Genomic DNA, 15,463 nt, shown 5'->3' with positions numbered 1-15,463 from the left:
TGACACATTTAAGTGAATTTCTTCACGTAACGGAGTTTCAGATAGGTGATGATGAGGAATATGAACATCATAACGGTCAGAGCCACATGATTCTCCCACAGTCCCCAGGTGGTGTACTCTATTTCCAGGTAGTCCAGGTACTGCTCTCCTGTGCATCTGAAACAACACACGCCCCAACTGGTCACATACGATTTTAATAATAAAACTAATTTCTTTGTAGAGCATAAATGTTTGTGAACTGGAATTATGCTTGTGATTGTAAAAAAGTCAACTTTTAACATAATGCATGGTGGACTAGCGAGACTGGAAATGCTATAAATGATCACAGAGGTGTTAAAAACCAGTAAGACACAACCAGAGCATACAGAGCACGCAGGCCTACTCACGTCAGACCGACTGTGCTCACGCTGCAGTTTGTTGCCGCGGCCGACGTGTTGGTGTTTCGGATTACAGCCTCGTCACAGAACTTCAAACCCACAAACTCATTGATCTTCAAGGCCTGGACACAGACGGCATAGACAATGAAGGCTGAGCAGATCAAAGTAAATATAGTAGATCAAGCCGTAGACTAGACTGGGACGATCAATGGAGGAGCATCTATAACCCTAACCTTAGTAGGGTCAGCAGATTAACTACGTTAGGAGGGTGTTCACACTACCCTGAGAGCCAACTTCCAAAATTTGTCTTAGGAACTTGAAATGACAACATTTTAACTGTACGACCAACAAGGTAGTCTTGTGCCGCATAAGAGGGTTTTAGCTACAGTGTTTAGGCATTAGGCATTATTTGGTATTTAGGCAGCTGGAGGCTGCGGTGCTTTTGTCAAACGTTGAAGCCACAAAATGTGCAAACTTAACCATCCTCCACAGCAATGCTGCTTTGTTTTCACCTTGTGTGTCATCATGGAAAGGCTACAGAAGCGAGTAGTTTGAGAGTGTTTCTATGTCTGCATTCAGATTTTGTCTGCATAATGTTGCAAAACTTTACATTTGTGTGGTTGAGTTCAAAATGAAAGCTGAGTTTGAAGATGGGTGTTGTTCAAGCAAGGACACCTGACGTAGGGGGGTAGGAAGAAGACAAGGGGGTGGTCTCCAGTTTAATTTTAAAAAGTTATATTTGCCATATTTTCATATATCTTTTACATTATTTTATTATAAATTCCTTTTATTAAGGATTCATGAGGTTTGAAGTACATTTTAAATTACATTTGCACCAAAATACCAAGGCTAATTCCTTGTAGGTTAAAACCTTTTTGGCAATAAACCTGATTTTGATTCATAAATAGCAAATGTTGCTATAAATATAAGCTCTAATGTAGCGTATGCACAGCCCAATGTTTTAGAGACCTCAAATTCCTTTCTCTTGAACTATACACATGTATTTCTTACTATTTATTTTTATTCCTGTCAAAACCTTTCTATAATTGTGACTCACTGCGAGGCCGTAGCGAGGAATGCTGAAGTACTTCAGCCAAGCCAGCCAGTCCATGATGCTGGGCAGATTCACCAGGAGACCTGAGAAAATCTAAAACAAACACGACACAAACTGAAGCTCTTCCCAGCAGAGGCAGCTCAGGTGTTATGAGTACTGTTAATTGTGGCTGCACTGGCACATCTACATGGAACAATGTATTATAATTTGATTAATTGTATTCGTCTCACCTGGGTATTTCCTGTTATCTGAAACTACTGTATCTTTTAATTAGTTAAATTAACTCCCAACAAATTCTACTAGAAATCCATTTATGTGCATCTCTGTGTTAATGGTCTGTGCTGCTGTGCCTCTCACCATCATGAAGATAAAGATGATGTTCATGAAGATGTTGGCGAGAGCCACGACGCTCTGGTCAGCTGAGATGGCCATGGTCATGGCTGTGGCTGTGTAGGCCACCAGAGTCACGGTCAGCGTGAAGACGAAAAAGGCTGCAGCCGTGCATTTGAGCCCTGAGTGGAGACACACACACACACACACAAACATAAACACTCGTTGACACATTTTGTTTGCAAAGAACACTCACAAATTTAATATGCATACGTTTAACGCATGCGACAAAAGCAAATCTTTCTTCCATGAATATATTCTTTAAATCATTCATTACACAATGGACAATAAAATACACAAGATATGATATTTTTAATCTCAATTAGTGTTTTACTCCTGGTTACATAAATGTTAAATAAAAAATACAGTTATTATACATTACAGATCTTACCGATCATAAAGTAGACGATCCAGCTGAAGATAACAGAGGTGACGGTGCGCAGAGTGATGTCAGCGAGGATCTTAGACAGGAAGTAGACAGACACTCTGTAGTAGCCACTGATGTACTCGTGCCTGTCACAAAAGAAGCCAAGAAAAGCTTTACCCACTTAAATTTATGCTGAATTATCTTCATAGATGTCATCGTGACACTACATACATAAACAGCTTCCTCTCGACGATGAAGAGCTCAGCTGTGGACACAGAGCTGAAACACTGGTTGGTAGTGATGAAGAAGAGGGCGCCCATCCTGTAACAACAAAAACAAAACCTTTAGGCTTTTACGGCAATGTGTTTTTTCTTCTTTTTAAAATCTTATATCTCATGTAATGTAGGTACGGGTGTCCATAGAGAGGGAACACACACACACACACACCACATGTTAAAATGATATGTGATCTTGACCAGAGTGAGTTTACAAGAGTACTCAAACCAACAAAGGAGGGTGTTTTACAGACACAGTGAAGATATGGTGGTGTTTTAATATGACACTAGAGGAATCCAATCTTGTTTTTCTAATCCCAACAAAAACTTTTTATGTTTAAAAGTGCATAAAACAACACATTTTGTTTATTTTTAGGGTGTTATGGGCGGTAGGCTACTACTTCTTGGCCAGCTGCAGTAACTTCCTGGAGTCTTGTCTTTAAACTGCAGGAAATTTCAATATTCTTCTAAAAGTCTTAACTAAGTAGAAGTACCATAAAATAAAAACAGTTCACATGAACCTCAAAATTGAACTTCAGTACAGTATTTGAAAAATTGTACTTAGTTAAATTCCTCCACTGTTGAGTTTAAAGTAATACTTCACACTCATAATGATTTGTAAATCTTATCTTCTCATTTTCTCACGTCTCCATGCTCCACTTTGGGATTCTTTGTTCACCGCGGAGGCATGCCAGAGAAAACAATTGTTTCTTCAAGAATTCAAGGTAAGGGGTCGAGTAACTAACATAGAAATGATATTTCTTGAGTGGGAAATATTGTTTTAACTGTAATGTATAATTATATGTAAATTAAATAGATTTGCCCATTATTCTGACAGAGAGCTGGCTCTAAACGGAGAGTTGGCTCAAGAACAGTCAAACAGATTATGGTACTAAATGTGGTCCATATGTACATACAGGAACTTAAAAGGTGACTGACTCCACTGTGGCCCTGCACCCAGTGAAAAGGGAGGAGGGGTGAATAAGCTGAGACATTTAAGCCACATACACTGGTGTCTGCCATACTGCCTATGCACTGATCATGAATATAATGACATTAGGTCCTTATATTTCACTGAACCGTGCACAGAAATAAAGAGGGAGGCCATTGAGGTTTCTGAAGTGCTCACTGGGCTTGTGAGTACCAGGTTGTGCCCAATAAAACATAATAAGCGGATTAGCCTTGAAGTACCTGCTCTATGTTTCACACTTCCTTATTAAAAGCAAGTGACAAACTCAAAAGACTGAATAATTATTAGGAAACATGTTTCTTTATTGTTTCTTTCATAAACATTTAACAGTTTTGGTCAACCTGTTGATTTCGCTACCTGACAGTTGAGTGAATTACTTTTTAGTTATTATATTATGTATTATTTATTATTATAGAATTTCAAGTCATGAGTCCATGCCAACCCCTTTCACAAAATAAAATACTGCATTACTCTATAAAATAGCCACAAATCAAAACCCCACCTGTTACCAGAAAAAATACAGAGTACATGACTTCAGTAAATATATTAGGATTGATGTTAGGATGTTAAAAACAGAGGATTTCTGAGAACACCTCTCTCACCTGTTCTGGATACCACTCTGGTCATCTTTGACCCCGAAGAAAATGGCTCCTACAATGAGGCCGAGGAAAATGTGGACTCCCAGCTGCACAGATAAAAACATGACATATTAAGCTAATTTTAAGGTTCATACTTGTATTTTGGGTTTCTACTAGAACATGTTTACATGCTTTAATGTTTTAGCGCCTGTCTCTTTGTGCCAGGGTCAAAACTCTAACAATGCTTGTAATAAATGTATTGTCTGACACTCGGCCTTCGGCCTTCAGCCTTCTTTAATGTCATCATGCAACCCTTTGCAAAGAGCATGATGAGTGTGAAACAAAAGAATAAGTCTTTTTCTTTGATGTTCGTCTTATTTTATCACAGTCAAAAGTTTTGCTAAAGTTTCGACAACTTTCTATACTTCATGCACCTTGTGAATAGGTGGGGAGGTGCCAAAACCCCCCCTATACTTGTGTTTATCTACATTCATAAGTAAATGGCTAAATGCTGGAAAACCGCTCAGAGACTTAACACGATGAGGGAACTGAGTTGATCAAAGGTTAGTGCAGTGATTCAGTCCAATGGAAATAAAATTTAAGTAGTGTCATTTTTGACAGAAAAGCCGATGTTTCTGGATCAGGGGTCAAGTGGACACCTTGCTCCTCCTCCACACCGGCCTATCTGAGGGAACAACCAGATCGGATGGTGGGGGAGGACGACAGAAAAGAGTGAGAAAAGTTAAAGCGACACAAGTTTTAATCCTAACAATTTACAGATTATGACGGGACTAAGCGGTTCCCAGGGTGAAGGGATAAGCTAATAAGGTTGAGCCTTTTTCACCTCATTCCCCGCAGCCCCTCATGTGAAAGCGGGACAGTGGATTGATAGGTCATGATGCCATCATGTGATGAGTCCCAGACCAGAGCCAAGGGGCTTTGGCCAGATATGATATCAGTTCAGATCCTGGCCCAAAGAGGCAACAGTGGGGTCACAACAGTCACCAAAGCCGATTACGGCACCCACGGCACATAGAGCCCCCCTTGTAGGATTATTTTGACTTATTTGGGGCCAATAAGCTGTTAATAATTCTTAAAGTGAGTAGACTTCTGACGGCCTTTTGTCGCCATGGGGTGACTAATGAGAGCATTAAGTCTTGACCCTTCCAAAGTGCTGTCTACATCCTCTTCATGATGATAACAGCCCAGCACTGATTATTTATTGGCTCTTTTCTCTCTTTGGACTGTAAGAACAAAGTCAAAGTGATAATGGCACAAAATCATGTTTAGAAAATTGAGATGTTAATAAGATATTTATCTGTCCGAGCGGTAGACTTGGAACTTGGACCTGAGTCGCAGTAAAGTGACAAAAAAATACATTACTTATTTGAGACTTGATGGAAAAAAGCTGAGACTTGACCTCAGATCAATAAATATACATATAAAAAATTACTAAACTCGTAAAAGGGATGCCACTTTTAAAACACTTGCAGATGGCGTCATTACCCAATATACAAACAGGTGATTTAAAGTTGCGATCTGAAAGGCTTCATCATCTGTAGTCGTTGCTCTTTTCTTTTCTGTGTTTGTTCGGCCAAACGCACACAAGTGAGCTCTGCCTACCCTCTCTGGCAGATCAACCACTGCCTGGTGATGGAAAACACACCACTAAATGTGCACCGCTTGTGATTTTTCCCAGGAATGCCACCATAGACACCAAGTTCATAATACTGCAAATGAAAGGGCTTTCATCAGTGGGCCAGACTCAATCACCGTTGTGTTACGTCATTGGGCGATAGATAGTGACTTAACAGACATTTATTTGAATGAGAATATTAGAGAATGTTACTTTAAAGGAATACTTTGACATTTTGGGAAGTGCGCTTATTAATTTTTTGGTGATGGATCAATACCACTCTGAATATAAAGCTACAGCCTGCGTGGCCTAGCTTAGCTTCTACCGTAATAAATACGTGGATTACAGTGAATTACTTTTCGAAGTTAGACGTACAAACAGTGAACGAAGGCGGCTTGCAAGAAGTATCTGCGTATGAATCAAAAGTTGGTAACTGCAAGCTGGAACAAAAGTAGGAAAAGAGAAGGGGAATTTATCAAAGAGGCACTTTTTTTACTGTTATTTGTATGTATATGTCCAGTCAGCCATTGTAATTCAAACAACACAGAGCTTTAAGTTCATGACTGCCAGCTGATAAGTTGTGTGTGTTTAAGTGAGAGCTGGAGGTGTTTACCTGGGCCACAGATGTTTGGGGGTTCAGCATGAGGTTCTGGAAGGTTCTCTTGAGAACCCAACGCAGCTGATGGAGGAAGGAGCTGTTGTAGGTGATGGTGCGGGATTTTGAACACGAGATACACTTCTTATCCTGGACGATGCGGTCCAGCTCATCTCTTGTGTCGCTGGAGTAGCTGCTGTTCTTGTACTCCTCCACCAGCCGCTCCTCAATGCTCTGCCTGGAGCTACTGAGCTCCTCAAACTCCAAATCTGCTCATGCAGAGGTGGAAAATGACAGATTCATACATCGGAAATACTTTAATACAATAGACACCAATACTCCCATAAAGCATTGGATTTAAAAAACAATCATGGTGTGGACTCAACTTGAAATGAATGAATATAAGTTTGTTTATTTTTACAAGAGAGCCTTATGAGGAAAACAAGTTCGCTCTTCCATTTGCAAAAAATGCTTGAAATATTTTTGTGGTACAGCGAGCACTTTCTTCATGTTTACTTCACAATAACCTGACTAAATTATATGGCTAGGACTTCTCTCCTCAGGTGGTGGTGCCTGCTGCCGTGGTCCTGCATGACGCTTCCTGCTACTTCTATAACTACTAGTAATTTATTCTGTCACTAGTCTTTTAAATTATAAAATTTGTAGCCATAAAAACACCATCAGTGGTATGACTTGCTGTATCGTAGCTGCTCTTGCCCTGCTGTGCAGACTGCCATAACATGTGGGTCATGTTGACATTACTATAGATATTGTTATAGTTACTGTTACTCGTTGGCTGCTTGCATCTATGGAAGTGTGTCAGTCTCTCTGTCTTTTGTCTGTCTTTGTCTTTCTCTCTTTCTCTCTCCTTTTCTTCCTCCCCAACCAGTCAACACAGATGGCCGTCCTCCACAGAGCTGGGTCTGTCCGACATTCCTGCCTGTAATAAGGAAGGTTTTCGTTGCCACCGTACTCTACGGGGGAATTGTTGGGTCTATGCCTACTCTGTAAAGTGTCCTGAGATAACTCTTGTTATGATTTGGCACTATAAATAAAATTGAATTGAATTGAATAGTAATTTGTATTGTTTAGGCTATTGTTTACTGCTACTCTTTCAGCATCTAATTTGTGTGTCTTTTCATATTTCCTTGCGTGTCGTTTATATCTGATCTCTGATCTAAAGGCCCTGTAGAAAGGTGTTACAAATAAACTCACCTGGTCTTTTTATTAAAAACACTGGTCAAATATGTCTTGATATTGATGGCTGAAGTAGTGAATAAAGGCAATAAACACAAAAGGTAAAACACACAGTCCAGTACAGGATCATTAGATGAGCATCATATGGGGACGATGGGTTAAAAGTTGTTTTTTTTAAAGATTCTTTTGGTATTTTGGACTTTATTTGACAGACAGCTTTTATATGTTGACAAATCGTTCCTATTATGAAGGTAGTGGTATGCGTGATTCTTGTATCTCCATGGTTGAATGCACTTATTGTAAGTTGCTTTGGAAAAAAGCTTCAGCTAAATAGGTAAATGTAATTCAAAGACAGAAAATGTGACAGCAGTATTCATATGGGGGGATTCATAAATGGCGTTACCTTCAGAGCCGTGCACTTTGGTCATGGTTGTAGAATTGGAGTCTCCATTAATAACATCCAGAAAGAAGTCTGCTGGGTTGTTGTGGGGCTCACAGAGATATCCTGGAACACGCACAGGTCACAGTGATCCGTGTTTAACACCAAAACATGTCCAAAGTTTTATTTAGACTTCTTTTTCATTGTCTGATTAATGTACTGCCATAATAAAGCTGCACAACCAGGAGACATCAGCACAATACGAGGAACAGTATGCAGATGTTAGTGGTGATAATAAGTTTTCACATATTCACCGATGTTGGCGAAGTAGTCCAAAGCGTTTGGCGCTGGTCCGTGGTACACCATCTTACCGCCAACCAGCAGAGTCAGAGTGTCAAACAGTCTGTAGATGGAGTATCGGGGCTGGTGAATGGACATAATTATGGTTCTTCCTTGACTGGCCATTCTGAAAAGATACATAGTGAAAATATATATTAATAGAAAATACAATAAAGATGCCTTCCAACGGCAAAAACAAAGAGTTTAATTAATTCAAGTTTTAAAGCTAAAACTAAAAAACACTCGCACACCAGCCTGTGTTTAACTTCTTTGTTTCATTATATTCAATTAATACTGTCAATGTTTTCACAAGTGGCTGTTGGTGCTAACTGTATCAGTTAATGCATTATAATCAAACACTGTAAAATTCTGTAAAATTTGTAATTATCTCACACTCCACCGTCCATACAGGAGAAGGCATGTAAATTGAACTTTTCTTTTGTTTTGAAAAAAGTCCAAATTCGGTGAGAATTATAAACAATTAACATAGATTGAACAGGAAGTACATTACATTTATCAATACACCAAAAATTAAGTTTTATTATTTGATTCGGGAACAAAGACCAGGCCTCGAACATAACCCCTTTCCTCACATACGTATTGAAACACACCTCACCTGTTCCTTTTGTCTCAGTTTTCACATCCCTTAAGCTTAAAGAAAATGGTAAAAGTTGTTGCATCATATTTTCTTTTCAGTGCAACTTTTTTGCTTCAACATTCGTCTAATATTTAGCTCTAAATAAGCATATTATATAATTAATTATATAGTACATTGAACCCCATAATCGCTTTCTCTGGAAGAAAAAAGGGCAAAGAACTGTTGCAATTGATGCTTTAGACTGGGACCAAATTTAGTTGATATTGTAATAAAGTCAATATCAATGGAGCAACAATCAGCTCTGCAGAACAAACAAATTAAACAGTTCAATTAAATATATTTCAATTGAATATAATCAACAATTCTCTGATCCATCCTGCTGCTGGTGAATTAACGCCATGACTCAAGTATAAATGTAAAAGAAGGTATTTAACTGAGGAAACAAGTATATGTGTGCAAGAGTGTTGGAGAGTAAATTAGAAATACTTTATTTATTTTTTAAATGCTGACCAGCTAGATATGATTCCTCTTATGCTTTGTAGTGTATTTGTTTTTGTTAGTATGTTCATATTGTTTTCATGTGTATACACAAATGAATAAAGAAAAGAAAAAAGTTAGTATAAAGTGATTTACGTGTACATACAATTTACAAATTTAAAAGTGTGTTTAAGTGTTAAATGACATATAATTGGTGACAGGTGAAGTTTTAGGGTCCAGACAAAGCTGGAGACTCAAAGCTGAACATAATCCAGTATAAAATCAGAGGAAAGGCAGTGAAGCTCGTTTCTTACCTTTTCAGCAGCAGCAGGACGGAGTTAGCAGTGCTGGCATCCAGTCCCGTGGTCGGCTCATCCAGGAACAGAACCGAGGGATCGATAATCAGCTCCATGCCGATGTTTGTCCTCTTTCGCTCTCCTCCAGAGATTCCCCGCGTCACCGGTGTGCCAACCTGAGGAAAACACCCATAAGTCCATAAGTCTGTCCTGACTCTCACCCAGTGATGTTATGGTAGTTGATGATGTCGCAGAAAAGGAAGTGGGTTAACTCTGCTGTAAGATTTGCTGATTTTTGGGGTCCAAGCCTGAAAGGGCTGGATGACCCAACAATTCAATACTGTATATATTCAGAAAAGTTTCTCTGATTAATACGAAACTCATTTCAGGACTTCCCCAGGCTCCATTGGAGCTCTGTGCCAAATCAAAATCAAAAGTTATTTAAGGAATATGCCCAGGTTATAGAGGAAAGACTTTCTGTAGGTTGCAGGAAAACAAGGAAGTGTTGCATATCTTAACAACTTGTGTGGGGGACTTTGACCTCGTTGATACCTGCTTACAGGTCTAGTTTTATTATATGTCATGCATAAATAATAAACCATCATTTAGAAAAAAAACAGAAACCAAAGTAGCAACCAAAGTTACTAATAATACCTAACAAATACACCTCCTGATGTTCTTCCAACCAGGTAGACAGCATCCGTCATCGTCATTACACCAAAACATTTCTGCATTTTGTACGGATATTTAATTTAATAGATATTGTTAACTCATCATAATGGACAATACAGGTGGAAAGAATCAATATATTGCAAAAGCTTCTTTGGCTGATAAAAAATGTGTGTATATTACCTTGGCGTCAGCCACTTTGGTGAGACCCAGTTCTTTAATGAGGTGGTTGACTCGAGCCTCCTTCTCGCTCTGAGGCACAGAGCTGGGCAGCCGCAGCGCTGCAGAGAAACGCAGATTCTCCCTCACAGTCAGGGTGCCCATGACCACGTCTTCCTATGAGACGAGTAAGGAGCTTGAGGTCAGAGGTCAAAGGCTGGGAAGATCTTTTTTTTTTGTGGTCTCGCGAACTCTGTATTTAAAGCTGCTAAACATAGTGTCAGCTGAAGAGCCAGATATTTGTCTAAGGTCAGGAGTTGGTGGAGACCAAAGAGAGAATATAGGACTTACATTTTATCAGGTGGACACAAACAGGTGGTCAGAAAATGTAGTTTAATGCAGGTTTAAGTATTTAAAATAATTAAAAAGCACCTGAACCACGTAGCCAGAGAGGCACTTGAAGTTTGGAGGCTGCGGAGCTTTGTCAATTAGAACTTCTCCTGAGAGACCCGAAGGATCCTTTCTTGCAGCAAGAATATCCAAGAAGCTTTGAACAAAAATTAAACATTTCTTAATAAATATATCTACAGCAAATGCAGCTCAGGGACTATATTTATTTCTTGCGGATGAGTTTGATACTCACGAGGATTTTCCGCTTCCAGTAGGTCCAAGAATAGCGTTGAGGCCAGGTCTCATTATCCCACTGCAAGACAGTTACACACACATCTGTGACCAATGTATTTATTTTTGTTACTTTTTATTTACTGACTCATTTCATAAATGCATATACTTTGTTCTCCATGATACAAACAAACCGAACAATTTTATCATACAATATAAATAAAACACAACAGAACATGCCAAAACATAAGCATCAACACTGGAAAAATGCAATACCAATATCTTTATGTAAGGGAAAAAATCATCAGAAATAAATAAATTAATTAATTAATTAATTAATAATAATAGTAAAACTGACAAATTGAAACTTTAACTTCATTAAAAAATAATGATAATAAAGGACAATAAAAAATACTGTAATAACATAATTACCAACATAGTAAAAGGTAGATGAAAATGAGACAGTATGTCCTTATAATAGCACTTAATAATGAAAAATAAAGATTAAAAAATAAAGAAGAAAGATAGGATAAGCTGGTCAATACATGGGCCATTACATTTTAATTTTGGTTCACATGGAGGAATTCATTTAAATACAACGATTAGGACTTAGTTAAAGGATTTACATTATTTTTTTAGGTTTAAAATCTTAGATTTTCACTTCACTGTGTCAGTTTTACGATACAAAGAGTGACGAGTGTGAAACAAAGTGGATTAATGTCATTCTTGGACATGTGATAAAACTTAGAAGCACTTAGCACTTTTTCTCCCTCCCTTATCCCAAATAAAATAATGTTCTCGAAAGGATTTTGCAGTTGTTACGGATATTTAATTCATATCAGATAAGAACAAGATAACACGATAAGAATTGAATTACATGAAAGCTGCATTCACAATAAAAGAAACCTATACTGGGGTGTCAAAGATTCAAAAGCAAATCCTTTGTCTTTAGAGCGAACAGTTAAACAAAAGCACCAGAAAGAGTCAGTGATATAAAACGGAATTAAAAGTCTTGAATAAAAGCCTGGCAGCGGATCACGTGACAGTGTTTAATTCGTTTCCCTGGCAGACTGCTCTTTAGTGCATCAGAGAGATTATATGCAAGAAACCATGCTTAATATCATATAATTAACACTGAGGCCCAAGAACTTGTGTGAAATTATTCATTCTTCCATGGGAAATGTCAACTGTATTTAATACCACCAGAAAGAAACCAATGTAAGAGTCTATTCACTGTTATTCCATTTTTGTATAAGTAATAAGGATACAATGATCCATATTGAAATGCATTGAAGAACCACCGCTCTTTTATTTTAACATGTTAAGATTAAATTAAGAATTACTGCAATATATTTTCATATCGAGCAAAAGAATGATAAAAACAGCTATGTGTTACTTAATGTTAATGATATTTTCTTTCTCGTTTGTTAAGAAAATGCTTTCTGAAAGTGTTGAGTGCATGTAGAAGCCCGTTCTCCAGCCTTTCAAAGACAGCATGTACAGTACTTTTTTTGATGCAGACGCACAAGGCCCTTTTGAGCGTCTGTATGAGAAGCACTGGTCTTTGACCACTGCACTGTAAAATTACGTATTATCAAGAGTGATAAAGACCTTCCCTGTTCGTTCACATAATTATGAACCGTAATGAACTATAATTTGGGTGTTATCCACGTATTTAATACTGTAGAAGTTATGTCCGGGGCAAAGAAGGAAATCAGGCGGTGTAGTATAAGAGCACTAAATCTGCATAGGGAGGGAGGCTGGGCTGATCGATGGGTCCTAAAACACAGAACTTTCACCCGAGAGACCAGTGTTCGTGTCCTGGAAGTATTAAGACAAACCATAACAATTTTTTCTAATCCATATCAAGTGGTTTTGAAGCCTAACCCTAACTGTCCTCTTTTGTTGCCTCAACTTCATATTTTGTAAGATATCACGCACATTTTTGTGCACAAGTTTTCATAAGATATCATACGGATCTGTTGATGAGAATACGTTGTGTGAGGAGGATGTCAGGGTGGATGGATTAGACAGATAGGTCAAACAAACACAGGTATTTTACTCAGGAGACCACCGTTCAGGTCCCATGTGAAACCAAAATGCTACATACTTAACTTAGGTGAGTTACTTATGTGACTTACATCAACGTTGTGTACCTATATGTACCCTCATTTAACCTAACCATACCATGGATGCTGAAAAATGACACCAGAGGGGTACCCAGAGCGTAGAAAATTGACACTAAGCCGCCGTATGTGACAAGTTGGGAGTGAGAATATGTGTTAAGTTAGAATAAATAAGCAACAACCTGTAAAACCATATCAATAACAACTTAATAGTGTTTCTACTGGTCTATGTGATTAATTAAAGAAAAGAATGACTGATCAATGTGCCACAGTTCAAAAAACGTGTGGATCATCTCTATGTAAAGTCGGCTCTTGTTTCTCTGTAACAGTTGCAGCATTTTTGCGTATGAGTGCTAAGAACCGACAAAGACGGGCACAGAACGAGACAGATGCAACTGACAAGACAAACAGATAAAGAGAGTGTTATTGTTTTTTTTGTTTTTACAACTGACTTGAGGTCGACCAGTATTTCCCTGGGACTGCTCTTCCTTTTGCAGAGGAAGCCGCTCTTCAGCTTCACTTTGTACTGGATGTTGTGGAAGCTCACGATGGAGCCGCACGGCTGCTTGTTCTGGTCCGTGGCTGCGACCACCTTCGACCTGACCGTCCCGTTGGTGCCCATGTCTTCTATCATTGCAATGTTGACGTGACTGGCTCGCTCCATCATCCTGTGGAGCGAACAGCCCTGTGAAATGACAGGGATCTAATAGAAATCCATCTTTTACAGATTTGTGAAGTGATGCAAAACAACACAGACATGGATATGGAATTTATATATATTGTCACTATTTAAGACACAGAAGTACTAGTTAAATTAACCAAAACATGTCATGGGTTAGGACCACACTCACACACACACACACACACACACACACACACACACACACACACACTAACACACACACACCACAGTAGGATAATAGTAAACACACTCAGCTTCCACAAATTTTTTACCAATGTTTCAAAACCAAATTAGTTTTTCCAAAATGCTATTAAACTACCGTGATAGTGTAAAATGTTCTCATGTTCAAACTCACGCCTCCTTAAAGGGAGCACAGTTAAAAAATATGTTTATCTACCTTTATTAACACTTCAAAGGGAAACATACTTATTCTAATAAAGACATGGGTCAATCATTCATTATGGTGATATTAATAATTTCAAACAAATGTCTCTCTTCAACGTTTGCCTGTACAATATTCCTTGAATTTAATTGTTTTAAGGACGCTGTGAAGTGAAACCCAGATGGTATAACCCTTATTTAAAAAATATTTAACACGTTTCAATTCAATTCAATTCAATTCTATTTTATTTATAGGTCCAAATCATAACAGAAGTAAATGCTTTCATTATATCCTCAGTTGAGGTGTCACATTTGTGTTTACTTAATGTATGAAAGACTTTGAAGGAGGACAGAGCAGTAAAGAAAAAGCCTCACGTCAGCACTGGATAGACATTTGCCGGTTAACAAGGAAAAAGTGGTTAAATGGGGTGATTTTTAACTAATATAATAAAGTAACAAAGTAGAGTACATCTGTGTCCATAGTATAGTTTTAAAATAGAAAAAATAGTACTCAACTCTATGAGTTGACTTGAAACTTCTAAATATATTTTATAGATCTAATATAGCGTCATAAGTGAAAACATAAATTAGAAACTACAATAAATTAACTAATTAACTAATAAACTGCTCCAAATTCCTCCCTTTCTTCTTCCTATGACTGTGACTTATTATAATTAATTTTAAGCCTGCAGAATATGTTATATCCAGAAGACAAGGCTCCACTCCCTTTTTATTCTCATTATTATTAGAGGAACGTGACATAATGGTATATTTGATAAATATAGGGCATCAGTGCCAGTATGTTAGATTTCTAGATTAAATTCTGCTTGTTATTTTGTGTGCTGCTGAAAGATAATAGCCACCGATTTGGAAAACAAGTTGTTGTTTTTACAGTGAAGGAGCTTTAGGAAGTAAAGAAATACGTCTAGTAGTAATACTGTTAGTGTAAGCCTACGGGTTAATTATTCTAAGCCAAAGCAGGAAAAAACTAATAAAAACTACACACAGGACATATAAATGCTGTCTATAGCACTAATTCTTACACTACTTAATTTTAATATACACCATTATAGATTTAAAACATTAATTAACTTGTAGGATCTATTTCCTCTTGCTCCATCCTGAATTAGACAAACCAAGTTTTGCAGAGTCGATATTTAAAACAATTAATTAAATCCTGTTGCAAAGTAATGGAAGGTTAAGCAGTGACTTACCGGGCTGTGAGGCTGAGACTGTGAGAGGCCGCTGGTCCAGAGATCCTGCTGCAGCCTTCAGGAGCAGCAGACTGGCAGAGCAG

At 38.1% G+C, this 15,463-nt stretch overlaps 1 protein-coding gene across 1 annotated transcript; it reads right to left on the bottom strand.

Annotated features, from left to right (window-relative positions):
* Positions 1-8: 8 nt before the first annotated feature.
* Positions 9-13,770, bottom strand: abcg2d (ATP binding cassette subfamily G member 2 (JR blood group); the record flags this gene model as incomplete). The annotated part of the gene is made up of 15 exons (XM_083931056.1): positions 9-156; positions 387-499; positions 1,435-1,524; positions 1,789-1,943; positions 2,213-2,334; positions 2,420-2,509; positions 4,036-4,118; positions 6,261-6,511; positions 7,843-7,944; positions 8,133-8,284; positions 9,547-9,704; positions 10,381-10,533; positions 10,789-10,903; positions 11,000-11,059; positions 13,556-13,770. The coding sequence occupies 15 exons, from the start codon at positions 13,768-13,770 to the stop codon at positions 9-11; spliced, it is 2,007 nt and encodes a 668-aa protein (XP_083787182.1).
* Positions 13,771-15,463: the final 1,693 nt, after the last annotated feature.

This window comes from Echiichthys vipera (genome assembly GCF_963691815.1).
Source record: "Echiichthys vipera genome assembly, chromosome: 2".
In the NCBI taxonomy this organism is placed as follows: Eukaryota; Metazoa; Chordata; class Actinopteri; order Perciformes; family Trachinidae; genus Echiichthys; species Echiichthys vipera.
Note: the sequence above shows the minus strand (reverse complement) of the source record. Positions and strands in the feature narration are given on the sequence as shown.